Genomic DNA, 21,326 nt, shown 5'->3' with positions numbered 1-21,326 from the left:
ACCGGGAGACTGCCGCAAGCCGCCCAGCAACCGGGAGACTGCCGCAAGCCGCCCAGCAACCGGGAGACTGCCGCAAGCCGCCCAGCAACCGGGAGACTGCCGCAAGCCGCCCAGCAACCGGGAGACTGCCGCAAGCCGCCCAGCAACCGGGAGACTGCCGCAAGCCGCCCAACATCCCGGGCCCGCAAGCCGCCCAACATCCCGGGCCCGCAAGCCGCCCAACATCCCGGGCCCGCAAGCCGCCCAACATCCCGGGCCCGCAAGCCGCCCAACATCCCGGGCCCGCAAGCCGCCCAACATCCCGGGCCCGCAAGCCGCCCAACATCCCGGGCCCGCAAGCCGCCCAACATCCCGGGCCCGCAAGCCGCCCAACATCCCGGGCCCGCAAGCCACAGGTTGGGGAAAAATTGGACAATATTGCATAGGTACGGTAGTATTGCATTTTTGGGAGCATATCTGTGAAATACGTTATTTATGAAGCACCATATGGCGGCATAGAGAGCACCAACAGCTCCGCAGTGAAAGTAAGTAGCTCAATAGTGGAGCCATTATCAGCCACATGGGTTTCTCGGGACACTCATGCGCCCTTCTTCAATGTATCTGGTTTCCGGATTCTGCGCGGCCCCTTCTGGTCTAACCAGGAAATTTGGATGCGGCAGTGCTTCTGTGCTGGGGAGCGGACGTGTTTACATGTCTTCTTCCTCCGCGGTCTGCCGGTAGATCCTGATTTACTTGTCGGCCACCACTGATGTAACTGCTCCATATCTGAACACATTTTTTGCATTCAGATAATACCATAACATTGTCACATATCCAGGAAAAGAAAAAAAAAAAATAAAAATTGCAGAAAAAGTGTTATTAAACAACCATTTCACAACAACGCTGAATGCGGAGGTTCTGGTAAAGCTGCAGAAATATCAAACAATCAAGACACTAATGGATATTTCATATATGCAATTACTGTACAGATTAGTATAAGGGTGCACACATACTGTAGGCTGCTACCGGCCCCAAAGCTAGGCGGGCGGCTCGGATTAGTCCTAACCCCCTCGCTATTAAGTAGTGTGAGCAGTGTTATGGATGCAGCATAGCAGACAACAGACATAACACTAGTGATGAGCGAGCACCGCCATGCTCCAAACGCATAACGACAGGCTCCACTCCTGTATTGAGTAGAAGGGAAGCCAGTTTTTTCAGATCTTCAGTAAACATGCTCAAGTGGACCATTGATTGGAATTATACCCTGTCTCGAGTCACACCCATCTAGTTACTAGGGCACCCGAGCATGGTAGTGCCCGCTCATCACTAGTTACCAGTACAGAGCACCAGAGCATGGTAGTGCCCGCTCACCACTAGTTACCAGTACAGAGTACCAGAGCATGGTAGTGCCCGCTCATCACTAGTTACGAGTACCGAGCACCTGAGCATGGTAGTGCCCGCTCATTACTAGTTACCAGTACCAAGCACCAGAGCATGGTAGTGCCCGCTCATCACTAGTTACTAGTACCGAGCACCTGAGCATGGTAGTGTCCGCTCATCACTAGTTACTAGTACAGAGCACCAGAGCATGGTAGTGCCCGCTCATTACTAGTTACGAGTACAGAGCACCAGAGCATGGTAGTGCTCACTCATCACTAGTTACAATTACCAAGCACCCGAGCATGGTAGTGCCCGCTCATCACTAGTTACCAGTACCGAGCACCAGAGCATGGTAGTGCCCGCTCATCACTAGTTACCAGTACCGAGCACCTGAGCATGGTAGTGCCCGCTCATCACTAGTTACCAGTACCGAGCACCAGAGCATGGTAGTGCCCGCTCATCACTAGTTACCGGTACCGAGCACCAGAGCATGGTAGTGCCCGCTCACCACTAGTTACCAGTACAGAGCACCAGAGCATGGTAGTGCCCGCTCATCACTAGTTACCAGTACCGAGCACCAGAGCATGGTAGTGCCCGCTCATCACTAGTTACCAGTACAGAGCACCAGAGCATGGTAGTGCCCGCTCATCACTAGTTACCGGTACCGAGCACCAGAGCATGGTAGTGCCCGCTCACCACTAGTTACCAGTACAGAGCACCAGAGCATGGTAGTGCCCGCTCATTACTAGTTACCAGTACAGAGCACCAGAGCATGGTAGTGCCCACTCATTACTAGTTACCAGTACCGAGCACCAGAGCATGGTAGTGCCCGCTCACCACTAGTTACCAGTACAGAGCACCAGAGCATGGTAGTGCCCGCTCATCACTAGTTACGAGTACCAGTGCACCTGAGCATGGTAGTGCCCGCTCACCACTAGTTACGAGTACCAGTGCACCTGAGCATGGTAGTGCCCGCTCACCACTAGTTACGAGTACCAATGCACCAGAGCATGGTAGTGCCCGCTCATCACTAGTTACGAGTACCAGTGCACCTGAGCATGGTAGTGCCCGCTCACCACTAGTTACGAGTACCAGTGCACCTGAGCATGGTAGTGCCCGCTCATCACTAGTTACGAGTACCAATGCACCAGAGCATGGTAGTGCCCGCTCATCACTAGTTACGAGTACCAATGCACCAGAGCATGGTAGTGCCCGCTCATCACTAGTTACGAGTACCAGTGCACCTGAGCATGGTAGTGCCCGCTCATCACTAGTTACGAGTACCAGTGCACCTGAGCATGGTAGTGCCCGCTCACCACAGGTTAGAACCCTTTTTCTAGCCCCAGAATTTTTAACAATTGGATTATTGTATAGTATTACATTTATTTCAATTTGCCAAAATCTCTGTTTGCTCAGAAGATGATCTCTGTTATTTGCACCAGGCTGGAATTTGCTCTGAAAGCTAAGCCCGTATCTCACGTCACTGCGATGGGATTATACTTCCCGGCCCATTGGCAAGAACTGCAAGTAACTTACAATTACAGGGTCTAAAACTGCAAGAAACAATAGAATTTCCTTAGGCCGGGTTCAGACAGATGAATTGTAAATTGTGCCAGTCACTACCAGAAAGTGCGGACATTTTGAAGGGCCGGCTCAAGGTTTTTGTGGGTCCCGGGCGAAGTGGTCCCCATGCACACACAGGAATACGTACTTATTTGAAAACAAATTCACAAAAATAAATCTAACCAGACAAATATACACACAGCCATATACACTGACATACATAGATACACATCCTATACACACAGATATTTTTAATATGGGGAAGCCGGCAGCAGCTTCATACAGGTCTGGTGGGGCCCATACAGCTCGGCAGGACGCTGGAATCTATAGGACGGGAGTGCATTGCACACCAGCTCCGCCCACAGATGAATGTCAATACACCTGCATGCAGTGCTCAGCAGTGATCGCTGCATGCAAGTGCGGGTTTAGGCCTTGTGCCCACACTGCGTATTTTGACGCGGATTTTGACGCAGATTTTCAGAAATCTGCATGTCCATTGTGAAGCCAGCAAAGTCTATGAGAATTCAGAAGTGCTGTGCCCCACGTTGAGTATTTTTCCCTTCAATATTTGGTGCAGATTTCTTTTTTTCTGCACCAAATACACAAGGGAAAAATAAACTTTGGCACAGCACTTCTGAATTCTCATAGACTTTGCTGGCTTCACAATGGACCTGCAGATTTTGCTGCAGATTTCTGAAAATACGCGTCAAAACTACACACCATGGGCACTGGGCCTTAAAGGGCCGACAGCCAGGAAAGAGACCACTGTGGTCCCCAGAAATTGGCCTGTGGGGGCCACAGAATACATCACCCCCCCTTCCAAGAGCGAGTGGGTCCCCCCATCTGTCCAGGGACCCGGCACTTGCCCGGGTGTGCTGGGTGCTGACGCCGGCTTTGACTACTGGCTTTGTGTGCTCATCCACAGTGCGATTTTGCCCATGCAGACCATCGATCCACATGGGAGGTGGGAGTGAATCAGCCATGGGCGCAGACACATTAGCAAAAATGGGTCCATATGCTTTCTATGGCACACAGTGTGCTGCTGTATTCTTTTGTTTGCACGCAGACCGATTATACTCTGGTATGAGCGAGCAATTATATCCAAAAGGACTTTAAAATATAAGTTTTTAATAGTGTGGGGTTTATTAAAGCAAGCGGTGGTGTGCCTTACATGTATGGATGAATTCCACTTAACATGCTTGATCATTTTTTACTTTGGCGTTGAATTGGCATATATGATTTAGACACCAGTGGCCTTTGTACGATTTAGATTTATCCACATGCTCTTGATTTTATGGTCATGTCCCCCATTGTTGCCAAAAATCAAACTGAAACTAGTATTTGACAGAGGCCAAAAATAGGCACAGCCTTTGCCTGTAGCAACCAATCAGATTTCCCCCCCCCCCCCAGGCAAATCTGACAATGAAATGGTGGAATCCGCCACGGGCCCCGTCTCCACCCTTTGCTGCGCTAGTCCTCATACTTGTAGGCAGCTGTGTGTCGCTGGTACAAATGGGAGCACGAAAATTGTATTTTTTGGCTCATTTATGATGTAAAACCATCTACACCCAAAACTGTGGCATTTTACCTTGTGGGTGGATATAGTCTTTAAGGGGTTGTTGCAAGTTCATAGATAAGTGAAACTGCAACGTGGTTGTAAAAACAGGCAGCTTTATTCTTCAGAGCCTAAAGGATTTTTAATCTGCGCCAAATTGACGAGGGATACTTAATTATATAGATTACTTTGCATTGCCTAGGGTACCGGCCACCCGGCAGTCTCAGAGTGGGCGGTTACCTACGTAAGGAGCACAGGTCGCCTGTCAGCTCCATACCTCACAGATTGCTCATGGTGCTCTAATGATCTGCCCATTTTCTGTGCCCTTGTGCCCTGTCCCATGGTGCAGAGGCAATGCTAAATCTGCCCGGGAGAAGGCACACTCGGACCAGTGCCACACAACGAAACGGTCAACCTTCAGGAGTGCAACAATGAAATGGAGGATGACCACTACCTGATAGGAATACTCCCATACACAGACATGAGATATTCTTGCTCACCCGTGTCTACGTAGCACATACATACATACATACATACATACATACATACATACATAAACAAAAAGCTGTATGAAGAACATTATAGAATAGTACTGAGCTGTGTGGCTGTGAATCCAGCACTGTGGTGTGGTGGTGGGGGTATTCACCACAACTTACCAGAAAGCAGCATCATCCATGTCTCAGACTCACTCTCTCACTCATCTCAATAGTCTTCAATAAGACTAGTAATATGATTCCTTGTCTGTCTTGCCTTGAGCAAGATGGATTTTTAGCTACTACTCAGTGAATGGCGAGAGCAAGAAGCAAAGGGGGAAAGTGGCTCAAAAATAGCCAACATTTAAAAAGGTAAAATTGGCACTTGGTTTGGGGCAACTATACCACCAGCATGTGAGGTATGGACTTAAAGGGAACCCGTCACCATGTCTTTCCCTTATGAGCTGCGGTCACCACTGAGCCCTTATATACAGCATTCCAGAATACTGTATATAAGAGCCCAGACCGCTCTGTAGAACGTAAAAACAAACCCGAAAAAAAAAAACCAAAAAAAAAAACAAAAACACACCACACCTTTACAGTACTTACCTAGGGGGCAGTCCGGTCCGATGGGCATCGCTGCTCTCAATCCAGCACCTCCTCTTTTCTTGCAATCGCCATCCTTCTGCCCAGCCCCGTGTGGATGATGTGTCCTGTGTCATTCACACAGAGGTCTCCACTGCGCTCCTGCGCCTGTGCACTTTCATCTGCCCTACAGCAAAGCACTGTAATGACTGCCCGCGCATGTGCACTACAATACTTTGATCTGAACCGCTGAGGGCAAGTGCAAAGTACTGTAATGACCGCCTCAGCTGGAGCGCAGAGGCCTCTCTGAATGACATAGAACGCGTTATGCACACAGGACTGGGCAGAAGGACGGCGATCGCACAAGATGAAGGAGGAGCCGGACCGAGAGCAACGACACCCATCGGACTAGACTGCACCTTAGGTGATTATAAACGTGTTTTTTCACATTCTACAGATCGGTCTGGGCTTTTATATATAGCATTCCAGAATACTGTATAAGAGCTGACTGGTGGTGGCCACAGCTCGCAAGGGAAAAACCTGGTGACAGGGTCCCTTTAAAAACCTGTCCAAGGGAGAACAGCCTATTGTAGGAAGTAAAAGAAGTTAGAAAATACCAGAGACTAGTCTAGGATGCCAAACCAGCATGGCAGGAGCATGGCATTGTGGAATAAAACAAAGTACTGTTCTCGGCTTTATCCGCATTATGAGCATGTGCAGAATCAAATACTTCAGGGTAGATACTTTCCTTAAATCTGCTCTCAGATAAAAACATTTTATCATGGTATGGAATCAGTGAAGATCCAACCACCGGGGACCCTCCACTAACCCAGCCACCGGGACCCCTCCACTAACCCAGCCACCGGGACCCCTCCACTAACCCAGCCACCGGGACCCCTCCACTAACCCAGCCACCGGGACCCCTCCACTAACCCAGCCACCGGGACCCCTCCACTAACCCAGCCACCGGGACCCCTCCACTAACCCAGCCACCGGGACCCCTCCACTAACCCAGCCACCGGGACCCCTCCACTAACCCAGCCACCGGGACCTGCAAAACTGGGAACGTTTATGCTCGTTAGAATGGAGCAGCAGTGCGCATGCTCAACCCCCTACTATATTAATTCCTTATGGGTTTGCTGAGTGTATTTAGTTTTTTTTCCAGCAGCTGCATAGAAAATGATTGGCATGGCAGTATGGTGGCTGCAGCACTGATGTTCACTCACCCTCCTTCCATCACAGTCCCCTGATGACATCTCTTTGCACAGTAAGAAGCTGTGGCGGCAGGGTGCCTGAGCCTCAGTCACATTTTCCACAGCGATCATTGCCATGGATTACAGACATTTGGTAAGTGACCCCAGCGCTGCCTCCGGAAAACGTCCTCTTCCAAGAAGGGTGATAAATGCTGTGGGGAAGTGAGTGCAGCCCCAGCCTTCTGATGACACTGCAGAGCTGGCTGTCAGTCAGTACCTCTGGAGTGCTTACAGCCACCATTCGCTATGTACTGAATGGTGACAATCTGCGGCAGCCATGACTGAAAGCTAAAAACCGTCAGGAGGAACAAATTTAATTTCCCTTCCGGTAGCTGTGCTTTCAGGAAGACAAATGGACAGCTTTGTAATGCTATTACACTGCAGATTGACTGTGTATCTGCCGATTAATAGCATGACCGGTTTCCGTAAAACTGCCGTGGAACTGTACAGGGGTTATCCCCATTCAATGGTCTCAATCAGTGTGCCAAAACCTGTTGCAGTTTTTGGCAGACTTCACTCAAACTGCTTTAGGCCTCATTCAGGCGTCCATTTTCTTAATGTACAAGAAAAATGAACAGATTTTTTTCCCCAGAGTTTCATCCAAGACAAATCAGTTTCTCATACGTTGGAGAATTATTTTTTCCTATCTCACAATCTGTACAAATCAAGATGCCTATTTGTCACAAACCCATAGACTTGGATTGCTGATTTTGATCCAATTCTCAGACCAATATCAGACATATATCCTTACTAACCAAAATCTCACAATGTGTCTGCCATTTCATCCTTCTCTTCTGTTTGATTGGTAAAACTGAACATGGACAAAACAGAGTTCATAATTTCCCCCCCCATATCTCACTATAAAACTCTGACTTATCCATCAAAGTCAATGGCTGCTCACTCTCCCCAGTCCGACGTGCCCACTGCCTGGGGGTAACCCTCGATTCTGCTCTCTCCTTCAAGCCATGTGTCCAGCCCTTTCCACCTTCTGCTGACTCGAAAATATTTCCCACATCCATACATTCCTTGACCAAAAATGTACAAAAACAATAGTGCATGCCCTCATTTCCTGCCTCGACTACTGCAACCTCATACTCGGTCCTCTTAACACTTTTGCACCCCTACAATCTATCCTACACTCTGCTGCCAGACTCCTCCACCTGTCCCACCGCTATTTCCTGGCCTCTCCTCTGTCAATCCCTTCACTGGCTCCCCATTGCCCAAAGACTCAGTTTCAAAACACTAACCATGACCTACAAAGCCATCCACAACCTGTCCCCTCCATATATATGTGGCCTAGTCTCTCGATAATTACCTGCACGCAACCTCCGATCGTCACAAGATCTCCTTTCTTCCTCTCCTCTTCCCACATTCGTATACAAGATTCCTCCCGTGCCTCCCCCATACTCTGAACTCTCCGCCACAACATATAATACTCACCTACCGTGCAAACCTTCAAAATGAAACCTGAAGACCCACCTATTCAGACAAGTCTAAAACCTACAGTAACCCTCAGTCTACTGTACGACCACAAGACCCAACTCAACCCTCACCTCCTGTATTCTCACCCATCTCCTTTAGGCTGAGCCCTCGCGGGCAGGATCCTCTCTCCTCCTGTACCAGTCTGTGCCTCGTATTGTTCATGTCTATGTATGCCCCTTTTCACATGTGAAGCACCATAGAATAAATGGCGCTATAATAATAAAAATTAAGCTTTGCTTAAGTATATTGAATACGTACAGTATGATGTTTCGTATGATAAAGTATGTTTACTTGATAGGTAACAAGACTCTTGGATTTTGACTGCTAAGGCTATGTGTCCACGGTAGAATGTTGCTGCGGATTTTTCTGCATGAAAATCCGCGACTTTCGCGGCAAATCCGCACCTTTTTTTGCCGCGGATTTTTTTTTTTCTCCCAATTCTAAAGCCAAAATCCGCAACAATAATTGACATGCTGCAGATTTTTCCGGATCAAAATCCGCGGCAAATCCTCAGCATGGACACAGCATTTCCAAAATGCCATAGAAATGGCTGGGAAGTGCCGCTGCTGCAGAGTTTCGGAAAATCCGCGGCTTTTCCGCGAGAAATCCGCCGGCAAAATCCGCGCATTTTCCGCAGCGTATAAAAGTAAAATAATTACGGGCTTGTCACCGGCAAAAAACATAGGCACTTTCTTACATCACAGCCATTTACAGACCCCCGCAGGACAATATTTTCCATTATGCCATGATCGTTCTGTTGTGTTCAAACGTTGCATAATAGGTCAGCCGGGATCATTGATAACTAAGCCATCGATACTCTATAATCTGCGGCCATCTAGATAACCCTCCTACTAGCCCTCAAGACAGTTAAACATTTATCAACTTTATCAGGCAGTGTCACACTCCAGATGACACATGAGAGGGCAAGGGTTGGCATGGCAGGACGGAAGTGTCTATGGGTGGTAACGAATGTTTATATGTTCTCCGAGTCACATGCTGTATATGTGAAGCATTTTATGGCTGAGGATGACTATGTACTTGCATGCATTGCAAAAGGTGAAAGCCGCAGAGAAAATCCTCAGCTGAAGTTCCACTTAGGCCAGAGTCACACTTGTGGGTGCCTCGCGTGTGACTCTGGCCTAATATTTAGAGTCTGATGGCTCATTAAGGCTAGTTTCGCACTTGCGTTGGACGGGATCCGTAGAATTGCGTTGTGTGTCGCAGGCAACGGATGCGTTGCATATAGTGGCAACGCATGCTACAGATCGTACAAAATAACGGAATCCGTTGTAGTTTTTTTTTTTCCTTGACTTTACACATCTGAGCATGCGCAGTTGTGTAAAGACAGCTGCGTTAACGGAATCCGTCAAATGACGCATTCTAACGGAATCCGCCACCATGGGCGTCCATTATAAAAACAAACGGACGCCTAACGGATTCCTGCAGATTGCGTTTTTTTGACACTCCGCCAAGCGCAGAAAAACGTTACATGCTGCGTTCAATCCGCTAGACGCAGCGTCAAAACAAAGACGCTGCGTCATGCAGCGGATGCAACGCAGACACTTGCGTTACAGTGCGTCGTCAATACAAGTCTATGGAGAATAGCGCAGTGCGTTAACGGACTGCGCTATTCTCCATAGTGACGGAATGCGCTGAACGCAAGTGTGAAACTAGCCTTACACCGGCCAATATCAGATCAGGAGTGAATCCCATCACCTATATGCAAGTAAAGGTCTGGCATTAGGGGTTGGTAAACTGGGGACTGCCCAGAACCTCCACCCTCTTAGAGGTCCCCAGCTTTGCAAGCACAAACTGCAGTGATAATACAATTTCTGTATGATTACTGCAGTTTCCAAGGCTAAGACTGCAGAAAGACCATTGGTGACATCATGGTCCTTTCACCATGAAATCACCAAAGGTCCTTAACATGGCGGGAGTCCAGGTTACTGCAGGCTGCATGTTGTGAAGGCCTGGAGACATCGACTCCCTTGTGTGAGAACTGGACCTGGGAGGGGTAAGTAAGACACAGTTATTCTTGGTTTCTTCTACTTAGTGGGGGGAGGGGTGGAGGCGTCACAGGTTTTGTAAAAATTCCAATGATTATATGTTCTTGCCCATTCCAAGGCTGAAAAGGTGTCCTAACCAGCTATTGCTCGTAAAGATGATGGCCTATTACCGTGTACTGGTTTGGGTAATCCCCAGTTCGTTAAACGCCATCACAGATCCTTCTTGTCCTGGACTAGATGCTATTGGCACTTATGATAAACTGACCCCAGGTTTGAGGTCTGCAGTCGGCTTTTAGCAAGAAATTCTCCAGACGTACGGTATATAACAGCAAGAAGGGATGTAGATTAGAAAGTTGCAGAACTCTTCATTATACAAGACTGCGCACAACTGTTTAAGCAACTGCAGTAAATAATCAGATGGGTGCAACTTCCTGCAAACGCTGAAATTAGGAAAGAAAATGGGTGCCATCTTATTTAACACCTTGTGGGGCAATTGCTTTCCCCTACTGCTGCTCAGTTATATTAGGATATAACATTATGTGCACATCATACACTACACTCCTGTTCACAAGAGATTTATGGTATATCCAGCATTCACTGCAATCCAGAATCAGTAATCAGCCCTTTAAGTATTTGTCATTTATAGAGCTCATCTTATATTTCTGCCAGTTTTGTGCCATCTTTCCTTTGATTTTTGCTCAGACTAAAAATACATGGAAAAAGCTGGAATATGTAGCTGCCCTTATGCCAAGAACGTCTGTGGCATTTTCTGATATATTATACAACATATAAAATCCCACACAAGGACGGGAATTGTATACAGTATTATTAAAGGGTTAATCCCAAGATAGTAAGTTATCTCCTAGTCAAGGGATGTCAAACTCAAATACAGAGGGTCAAACTTAAAAATTGGACAAAGTAGCAGGGCCTGCAGACAAAACGGAGCCCCCCCACGAGCCTCCAGACAGAACAGAGGGCTCCCCCCCCACACGGGCCGCCAGACAGAACCGAGGGCTCCCCCCCCACACGGGCCTCCAGACAGAACCGAGGGCTCCCCCCCCACACGGGCCTCCAGACAGAACCGAGGGCTCCCCCCCACACGGGCCTCCAGACAGAACCGAGGGCTCCCCCCCCACACGGGCCTCCAGACAGAACCGAAGGCTCCCCCCCCACACGGGCCTCCAGACAGAACCGAAGGCTCCCCCCCCCACACGGGCCTCCAGACAGAACCGAGGGCCCCCCCCACACGGGCCTCCAGACAGAACCGAGGGCCCCCCCCCCACACGGGCCTCCAGACAAAACCGAGGGCCCCACACACGGGCCTCCAGACTAAACCGAGGGCCCCCCCACACGGGCCTCCAGACTAAACCGAGGGCCCCCCCACACGGGCCTCCAGACAAAACCGAGGGCCCCCCCCCACACGGGCCTCCAGACAGAACCGAGGGACACCCCCCCCACACGGGCCTCCAGACAGAACCGAGAGCCCCCCCCACACAGGCCTCCAGACAGAACCGAGGGACACCCCCCCCCACACGGGCCTCCAGACAGAATACCTTCGTGGGTCAAGTAAAAATGGCCTGCAGGCCAGATTTGGCCAACAGGTCAGAGTTTGCCATTTGTGCCCTAGTCATAGGATAGGGAATTGCTTACTGATCGCTAGTGGTCCGAGTGCTTGGACCCTCATCTCTCTTATGAACAGGGCTCTGGATTTTGAGAACCAAGCTCTGCAGGGCCCCACGAACAAAACAGAAGTGAGTACCGTTTTATTCATCTCTATACAGGCCTGTCGGAGAAAGCCAAGCACAGCACTCCATATAAACAATGAATGGAGAGAAGGCCGAGAATGCGCTCCACCACTGGATTATAGATGGGGGATCTGCAAAGCCAAAGGACGAGAGGGGAGGACGGAAATCCAGTGACTCGTTCTCCTCATCTCCGGTGTCCAAGTGATATAGATCACTTACTATCTTGCGAATAACCCGCCCAGCCCCTGTCCCGGTGTGGAATTTTATAGGTTTCGTACTGTAGCAGAAAATCCAGAGACATCCTTGGTCCTAAGATAAATACAAATTTGTTTTTTTCATGTACTCTTGGCACAAGCATAACACAAAGGAATGATAATATAAAACTGTCACAAATACCGGATGTGAGGATTACTATACATGACGACTACTTTGTGGCTTGGTCACAGACTTCAAAGCCTATTGAAGTACATACACAACAATGCCGGATACACGATATATTTCTACGGAGGGGCAGAAATTATATATTCAAAACAGAATTTTGCATAATCCACAGGGACACCAGCAATCCGTTAAGACGTTATCATTATCTTGGGAATATCCCTTTAAGAAATGCTGTGTTACTGGTGTCTGATGTAGTTTTTTCCCCATTAAAGTGAATAGGAAAAGAAAAAAAAAAAATTGACAATAGGAAACTTTCTTACAGATTCTCTTTATAAATTTTAACACGTGCCTGTTAGGTTTTTATATCTTTGGTAACAGTCCCATAGGTTTCTATAAGTCGAGGGCACCTGATTTATGACTTGTGTGACGTAGACGTCTTGGCCACACCATTGCCTCTTACTCATTCAACAAACAGGTTCTTCGGTAATAACTACTTTGCTTATTATAGAGCACAGAGAACATTACACCAAAGAAAGGAAGCAGATAAGAGATGACGCTAGGCAAACACACCGACATTTCTGTGTCTTGGAAGACTGAATCGGGATTATTCTATTGTTCTCAGCGCTGCCTCCACATCACATGCTGAAAGAAAAATGGAAGACAAGCGATCCCCGATAAAAGGTGGCTGTGGTCTGATCGGTCTTCAATTCTCCTACATTTGGGCCATACAGACACATTTCATGCCCAAATTCCCTACAGCCAAAAAATACAGAAGCCTCTTAGGCCGGTTTCCCTTGACCATATTAATGGGCACAAATCTGGGCCTATCAGTTTGTATAATAGCCCGAACTAACAGCATTACAGGTCCATAGTTAGTTCAGGTCATTAGGCTCATGGTTGGGCGGAGATTTTCACCCATATTATGAGCACCTGTATTTAAGTCATATTAAAAAAAAAAAAAAAAAATTAAAATCACAGCCTGCACTAGTCTCTTTAGATAAGACTCGCCTATTCAAGATTTATGAGTGGCCAAAAATACAACATCAGATTCTATATGAATCAACCATATAGCATCTGATTTTTATGGAACCATTGCCATTCTTAAAAAAGGGGTTGTCCAGAACTTTTTATTGATAGCATAAGTCACCAATATTAGATTGGTGAGGGTGTCGGGTGTTGCGAACCCCACCGATCGGATAGTTATGATCTACCCAAAGGATCAGCTATTCTCGGTGGCGGACAGAAATTATCAGTTGCAGAGCAGAACTATACAACTGTATTGTAGCTGCAGCGGGTACTGCAGATCCTCTCCTATTAATTGAAAGACCACTATGAAGTTCACCAAGCTGTGTAGTTCCACTCCACAGTGAGCAGCTGAACCATGAAGGTACTGGCTGACAACATAGGGCTAAAATATTGGATATAAATCATAGGTGGAAGAACCTGCCTCAGAGTGGAGGTTTTCGGGAATTACTACTGATGACACCTTCCTCGGGTGCCGAGTACTTTTAACAAGCAGTTGGATGCTCGGAAGGGCACGACTTGAATACCCGAGTAGAATGGGCATCAATGGGAGATGCAAGCATTTTTCCAAGATCTCTTCCAGAAAAATGCTCACGTAGAATTGAGCGAGTACCTAATTATTCGTACTCGTTATACTCAATGAGTAATATCTAATACTCTCGTATTCATTCTGAATAGCGTGTCCAATGCAAGTCAATTGGGGAAAAACTCGCAAAGTAACAAGTAACCCAAATGCCGTACTATTCATGCGAGTAGCGAATAGTGCGGAATTCGGGTTACTCATTAGGCTAGTTTCACACATCCGGCTTTTCACCGGTTTGTCGGATTTGGCGCACTCCAGTACAGTGTATACAGTACAATGGCAGCGCAAAAAGCTACGATTGCATGCTGTCATGTGACCAGAGCATGTGACCCGGACGTTGCCGTGCTGCCATTGTACTGTTCACACTGTACTGGAGTGCGCCGAATCCGGCAAACCGGCTAAAAGCCGGATGTGTGAAACTAGCCTTACATTGCCAGTATTCCCCATTGACTTGCATTGCATATGCTATTCGGAACAAATACGCGAGTATTAGGCTAAGTTCACATTTCCGCTAAAATCTATCAGTCACAATCCGCTGCTCTTGTAAACAGCGGAATCCGTTTAGCGGATTCCGCTGCTCCCATAGACTTGTATGAGCAGCGGATTGTGACTGATGATGCTGCGTTGCACCCTCCGCCCGACTGATCAGTCGTGGAACGACTGACCGCCGGGCGGGGGGAACGCAGCATGTAACGTTTTTTGAGCAGCGAGATCCGTCGGATTTCGCTGCGCATGCTCTCTGGCTCCCTGCACACGTCACCAGCTTTGGTTGGTTACCCGATATTTACCCTGGTTACGGTGCAAGGAGCCAGCGCTAAGCGGTGTAGGCCCGTAACCAAGGTAAATATCGGGTAACCAAGGTAAACATCGGGTGCTTTGCTGTTACCCGATATTTAGGCTGGTTACGTGTGCAGGGAGGCCGACACTTCCCCGCTCGGCCCCGCCCCCTCCCGCACTCCGCACATGTATGTACACACACACACACACACACACACCTGTCCCCAGCCATGCAGACAAGCACTGACACCCTCGTCTGGCCCCGCCCCCTGCTCGGCTCCGCCCCCTCCCGCACTCTGCATGTGCACACACACACACATACATACATGCACATACACACACTCACTCACACATACACTCACCTGTCCCCAGCCATGCAGACCGCAGCACTTCCACTGACATCATCAGCGCCTGGCCCCGCCCCCCGCTCGGCTCCGCCCCCTCCCGCACTTTGCATGTGCACACACATACATACATACATACATACATACATACACACACTCACTCACACATACACTCACCTGTCCCCAGCCATGCAGACCACAGCACTTCCACTGACATCCTCAGCGCCTGGCCCCGCCCCCCGCTCGGCTCTGCCCCAGAACTCCGCCCCCCGCACACAACGGAATCCGACAAAGAATTCTGTTCTTTGTCATCCGTTGTACAGCGTTGAACAGCACATCAGTCACATGCGTCAAGCGACGCATGTGACTGATACAAATCAACGGAAATGTGAACTTAGCCTTAGACAGTACTTGTTATGAGCATAGAGAGAACGAATAGTTAGGTACTCGCTCAATTCTATGCTCACGTCCTTCACTGACTTCCATTAAAGGGAACCAACAGAATTTTCATATATAAAAAGTAAAGCCAGTGCTATACTGGCACTAGGATGCTGAATATAAGCATAGCTTTTGTTCAGAGATTGGATGTTTTATTTCAGAAATATGTGCAAGTAAAGTTCCAGTAGTGCACTATTTGATTGACAGGTGCAACAGGAAGTTAATGTTGGTCGGGTCTTGCTATCTATTCCCATCGTCTGCCTGCCTGGCCTTCCTCCCCATAGACGTTAATTCTGGTGCAGGCAGACAGACAGGGGCGGGAATAGATAGCAAGAACCGATCCACATATTAACTTCCTGTTGCACCTGTCAATCAAATAGCAGTGCATTGATGGAACTTTACTTGCACATATTTCTGAAATAAAACATCCAATCTCAGAACAAAAGCTATGCTTACAGTCAGCATCCTAGGATCAGTATAGCACTGGCTTAACTTTATATATGAAAATCCTGATGGCTGGTTCCCTTTAAACTTGGGTACTTGAGTCATGCCCATCCAAGCAACCAACTGCTCGTTACAAGTACCCGAGCATTGTAGTGCTGGCTCATCACTAGTAATTACTGGTACCAATCAACTTATAGAAATGAAATGGCCACAAGGGGTATACGTGAAGAGGACAAGGTTACTGTGAATGGGTTGACTCTCCAGCTGAATGTCTACTAGGTGCAGTAGAGAATTAGGCAGTGACAATGTAAAGCTCATTGGCCCAGATGAAATTTTTCCAACAGTGCCCTCAACCATCTTTATTACTATTGGCCTTTTAAGAGCCAAAGGGACTTTGTAGGACCCTCAACTCTCTTAGGCCGCTTTCACCCATCCGGTTTTAGCAGTGCAGCTAAATCCGGCTCTAAAACCTATGCAACGGATGCGGCGAAAAAAACGCATCCTTTGCATAAGTTTTTACATGCGGCCCGTCCGGTTTTTTGCCGGTTGCGGCACGCTACTGAGGATGCGCAGAGCAAAACACCGCACGCGGCGGCCGGATGCGGTTCTTGCCGCATCTGGCATCCATAGGCATGCATTGTAAAAAAGTGCTGCATCTGTCGGATGCGGCGCGATGCGTTTTTTTGCCGGTCAAAAAAAAAAAAAAAAAAAAAAACCGTGCCAGGCAACGTTCCACCCGGCCGCCGCATGGGCTAAATATGCAGCATCTGGCAAAAAACGGACCGAACGCAAGGCCATGCGGCACAATCCGGCACTAATGAAAGTCTATGCGAAAAAAAAAGGCAACCGGCGGCAAAAAAAAACGGTTGCGTTTTTTCTGCAAAAACCGGATGTGTGAAAGCAGCCTTAGGCTCTGGTGCCCAAGTGCTATTGCAACCTCTTCCCCCACTAACTATAGTTACACCCCTGTATGGAACCGGGTACTTTAATAAATAAATATGATTTGGTAATGCCCGGCGATCCAATTATTTGGTCATTTATGTTTAACTCAATTTGGAGTACGAGGGAGTGTGCTCCGGATCCTATTAATGGGAGTAGGAGTCAAGTATTACTGCATCAAACTGGATAATTACAATGGGGATATTAAGCTTTACGCTTCAATTTCGTTCCACTTCTAGACTATTACTGTGGGGTGATTATACGAAAACCATATTATATTATATATATATATTATATATATATATATATATTATATATATATATATATATATATATATATATATATATATATATATAAAAAAAAAATAAAACACAACTTGCCCTTAGGTTGTCCATAGCAACCAAAGCACAGCTGTCATTTTTCTAACACACAATTAAAAATGAAAACTGTGTGGTGATTGGTTGCCAAGGACAGCATCCCTCGGCGATAATGCGCATTAGTGTAATTTAGGAGAATGACCCATTGGGGTACATTCAGAGCCGTTATTTTGAAAATCTAGGAGCAAGTTCAAAACTTAATAACTAGGCCCGAGCTAAATGGCAACATCTCATGGCAGCAATGCTGCGGCACCTTATGGGCCATATCGTCATCACATTCACCATCAATGTACCAGAACAATATTGTGACCTCATTTTATAAGGCCATAAGTTGCCATGTAACCCCAGACTGGGCCCCACACTTGAGATAAATGGGGCCCCCCCCCACCTATCCAAGAGCAGGACATGTCTATGGCACTGTTTACAGTCGAGCAAGTGTGGCGGCCATTTTTGAAATCCCATAGAAGTGAATAGAGAGCGTTCTACATAGATACAACCTGTGAATATGTCCAGGAATCACATCTCATTTATGGGAATATCCCATTAGGGCCCGAAATAGTATTATCCTCATATTGCAGGATACAAATTCCATAGGCAGAAAAACGCATTGTCAGCCATACATCAGCAAATCTGATCATGCCACGGAGCCTGCACAAGGGGAAAAACAAGTTTCCAGACACATCTGGAGGCAGATTGTCTACAGGGGGAACAAAATATAGATTCACAGCTCCCACTGGTGCCATCGCCCCACTATACTCGACCCATAAATGATACATGAACGCCCATCTAATACCACATATTTGCCATTATGTAACTCTGGGCAAGCTGGGTGACTACCAATTTATTAGCGATGATGGAGGCCATATCACTTGTCACCCAACATTTGTAAAAACATATTTTAAAAACAGCATAAACAAAAAAAAATACTATATCACATAATTTGCATTATATACACTGATTGTTTTCTTTGTATGCAAAGCCCGATTTCAGACAGTCCACGGTTTGTTTTGGCCACTGAAACCATGTTTTGGTCCATTTTTAGAATCCTCCCTGCATTTGTTTCTAAGGAAAAGAAAAAACAATTCTCAGATTCTCCTCCCATTAAACAGTAACATACAGACAGCACACAGATGGCATCCATATTTAGTTTTTTTTTTCCTTTTTTAACCACTTCATGCGTGAAATGACTAAAAAGGTATCGCCCCATTGTCCTGGTGGCTTCCACTTGGAAGACGCCACTGTGCTGTATATTAAAGGGAATCTGTCACCAGGTTTTTGCCACCTTATCTGAGAGCAGCATAATGTAGAGACAGAGACCCTGATTCCAGCGATGTGTCACTTACTGGGCTGCTTATTGTAGTTTTGATAAAATCACTGGTTAATCAGCAGTAGATTACCATTACAGGACTACTTGCTGTGCTGCCAGGTAGTCCAGCAGATTCACGAGCTCTGTATGGGCTCATGCGCACGTTGCCGAATTTCATGCATTTACGCTGCGTATTGCACCACAGCGTAAATGCATGCGTCCCCTGCACAATCTATGAAGATTGTGCATGAGACGTCCGCACGTTGCGTTTGAGCGCGCAGCGATTTGGATACCAAAATTTTGTTCCAAATCGCTGCGTTCTGAAAAGCAAGATGTCAATTATTCCGTGCGTTCTGGATGCAGCTCCCACTCTGTGTATGGTGGGGGCTGCATCCAGAGCACATGAAAACGGATTTTTATTATGCAGTGTTTCTGCAGCGATTTGCTGCGCACATATGCTGTCAAATTCCTGCAGAAATTTCTGCAGGGACACGACGCGACGTGTGCATGAGCCCTATAACTGCTAGATCTGCAGCAGAGAAAAACATTGATTTTATCAAAATGACAGCAAACAAATCAGTAAGTGACACATCGCTGGAATCAGGGTCTCTGTCTCTACATTAGTTTGCTCTCAGATGGGGGAGCAATTAGGTAAAAAAATGCCAGTGGTGGTGCTGCCGCAAAATACATACTAGAAGAAATCAGAAAAGATGCTTCAGGGACAACACCGCCGGTATTTTTCTGAAGCGTCTTCTGCAGCAAAAAAAGATGCGGGTACGTCAGTCTCTAAAAGACACGTCACATACGCTTGGGAGGATATACGCATGTGCATATGGAGTTTTTTTTTTTTTTTAATCAATACAAAATCCTACTTCAAAACCCCTTCCCATTCATTTCTATGGGAAAGTCACATTTTTGCCACGGAAAAAATAAAATAAAAAAGGAGCGCTTTACGTAGCCGTCAGCTTGATAAACTTGTTTTTAAATGTCTCACAAAAACGGAGTGGAAAATGTCAGGAGCTATTCACCTTCCCATTCTTCACTCCTTTGTTCGCTCCCATGTGACTGGCCCTTTGACCCTCATGGACTCCTGAATAGCTCGAAGGTTGTATAGAACTTTATACACGTGGCTGTATAACCGGGCATATCACCTTTACGGACTATAGGATCCAACTCTCCCAGGGATAGATTCAATGGAATTTTTCACAAGTACGCGGTAGGGCGAGGAAGTTCTATAAATGCAAAGTATAAGGTCCAATGTGTCATTTCTGGCCACGAAGGGGTGGCGGGACATTGCTTGTCTTGTGTGTCACCATCAAATAACCTGACGTCATTGCACGCACGCACCTAATCTGTGTCCTGGAAAGTCTACAGTGTTTTAGCCGCCACATAATGGCGTGTTAACTCCATCACTGCCAGACACTTGGGGCTTTTTATATATAGAGACAAAGACAAGACATAATGGTGGTGACATACGACGTCCTACAGAGAAGTCTTTCATTGCTTCTGCGGAGGAATCTGGACTGTCATTGTTATATGATGGGACGAGCAGGAAGTCATCCCATATACAGGAGCGGTGTACAGCAGCCGTGTGTCTAACAACAGTGCTCCTAGCAATATACACAATGCCTGGGGTAAGCAGGCAAAGTCCAAAAGTTCCTGCTGTCGGATATCCTCCATTACAGCTCCTGGTCTACTATATAAACCAGCGCCATGATCAAACACAACGAGAAGTCCCAAGTCTCCCGTTTTGTACTTTTTAAGAGTTTCAGCATACTAAGAATTGTAATTTTAGAAGAAGAAGGCTTGGCTTTTAATTTTTAGAGGAACTAAAAGTCTCAGTACGTTGGAACGTGACTACTCCAGTTTCCCTAACCCGTCCTTCTATCCTAGAACTTGCATCTTAAGACACGTTCACCTGGAGTTGTTTGATATGGACCCACATTAAAAAAAAAAAAATCAATATAAACATCCCCTAGACCTGATGATGCCCTTTAAACTAAATTTTATGAAATCTGTAATCCTATTAGTGAGTTTCGAGAACTTGTGTCAGGTCTATCTGTAGGGCACCCAGTCCTGGTCTCTAGCTTTAGTAGGTCCTCAAGTCCCACCTTGGTAGCCTCCTACATTCCACCACCCAGAAGATCCTATAAACTCGCCGCTGACTCCCAAGTAACTCAATCCTTCTGGTTCTGCCGTGATTCCACCACCCCCCCAGACCCCTGGTCCCCCAGGCTGTGACCAGCACTCACCGGCCTCCTGTCCATGTCTGGTCTTCTGTTCCTCTAGCTTCACCTGACTGTGTCTGAGTTTGCTGCAGTCTCTTCCTGTTGTGAGTGAGTTCTGAATCTAGCTCTTCCTGTTCTGCACTTGTCTTCTCCCCACCCTTCTCCATATGAGGGAGTGGTGTGAGGAGTTCCCTGTTCCTTCAGGTAGAGCTCCTGTTCCTCCTCACCAGCTGTCCATGTTATCACAGGAATGCAGTCACTCAATGTAAAACATTTCAGTGCTAAGCAAAACCCAAAATTCATTGGTAAAAATACGTCCTTCCAGGCTGCATGCAGAGACAAATTCGCAATAAGGCTATGTGCGCACTATGGAGTTTTTGAACTTCTCAAAAGCACTGCGTTTTTGGCCTCAAAAAACGCACAAAAATGCGTTTTACCTCGTTTTGGTGCATTTTTGGTTGCGT

General features: G+C 47.1%; 1 protein-coding gene across 1 annotated transcript in view; it reads right to left on the bottom strand.

Annotated features, from left to right (window-relative positions):
* Positions 1-20,993, bottom strand: part of VAMP8 (vesicle associated membrane protein 8) — a 51,682-nt gene extending 30,689 nt beyond the window's left edge. The window contains exon 1 of the mRNA XM_075346231.1: positions 20,887-20,993. Within this exon, the coding sequence (XP_075202346.1) occupies positions 20,887-20,901 (15 nt within the window). The 5' untranslated portion in view covers positions 20,902-20,993. The remainder of the gene's footprint in view (positions 1-20,886) is intronic.
* Positions 20,994-21,326: the final 333 nt, after the last annotated feature.

This window comes from Anomaloglossus baeobatrachus, chromosome 4 (assembly GCF_048569485.1).
Source record: "Anomaloglossus baeobatrachus isolate aAnoBae1 chromosome 4, aAnoBae1.hap1, whole genome shotgun sequence".
Taxonomy (NCBI): domain Eukaryota; kingdom Metazoa; phylum Chordata; class Amphibia; order Anura; family Aromobatidae; genus Anomaloglossus; species Anomaloglossus baeobatrachus.
This window is presented reverse-complemented; position numbering and strand designations above follow the sequence as displayed.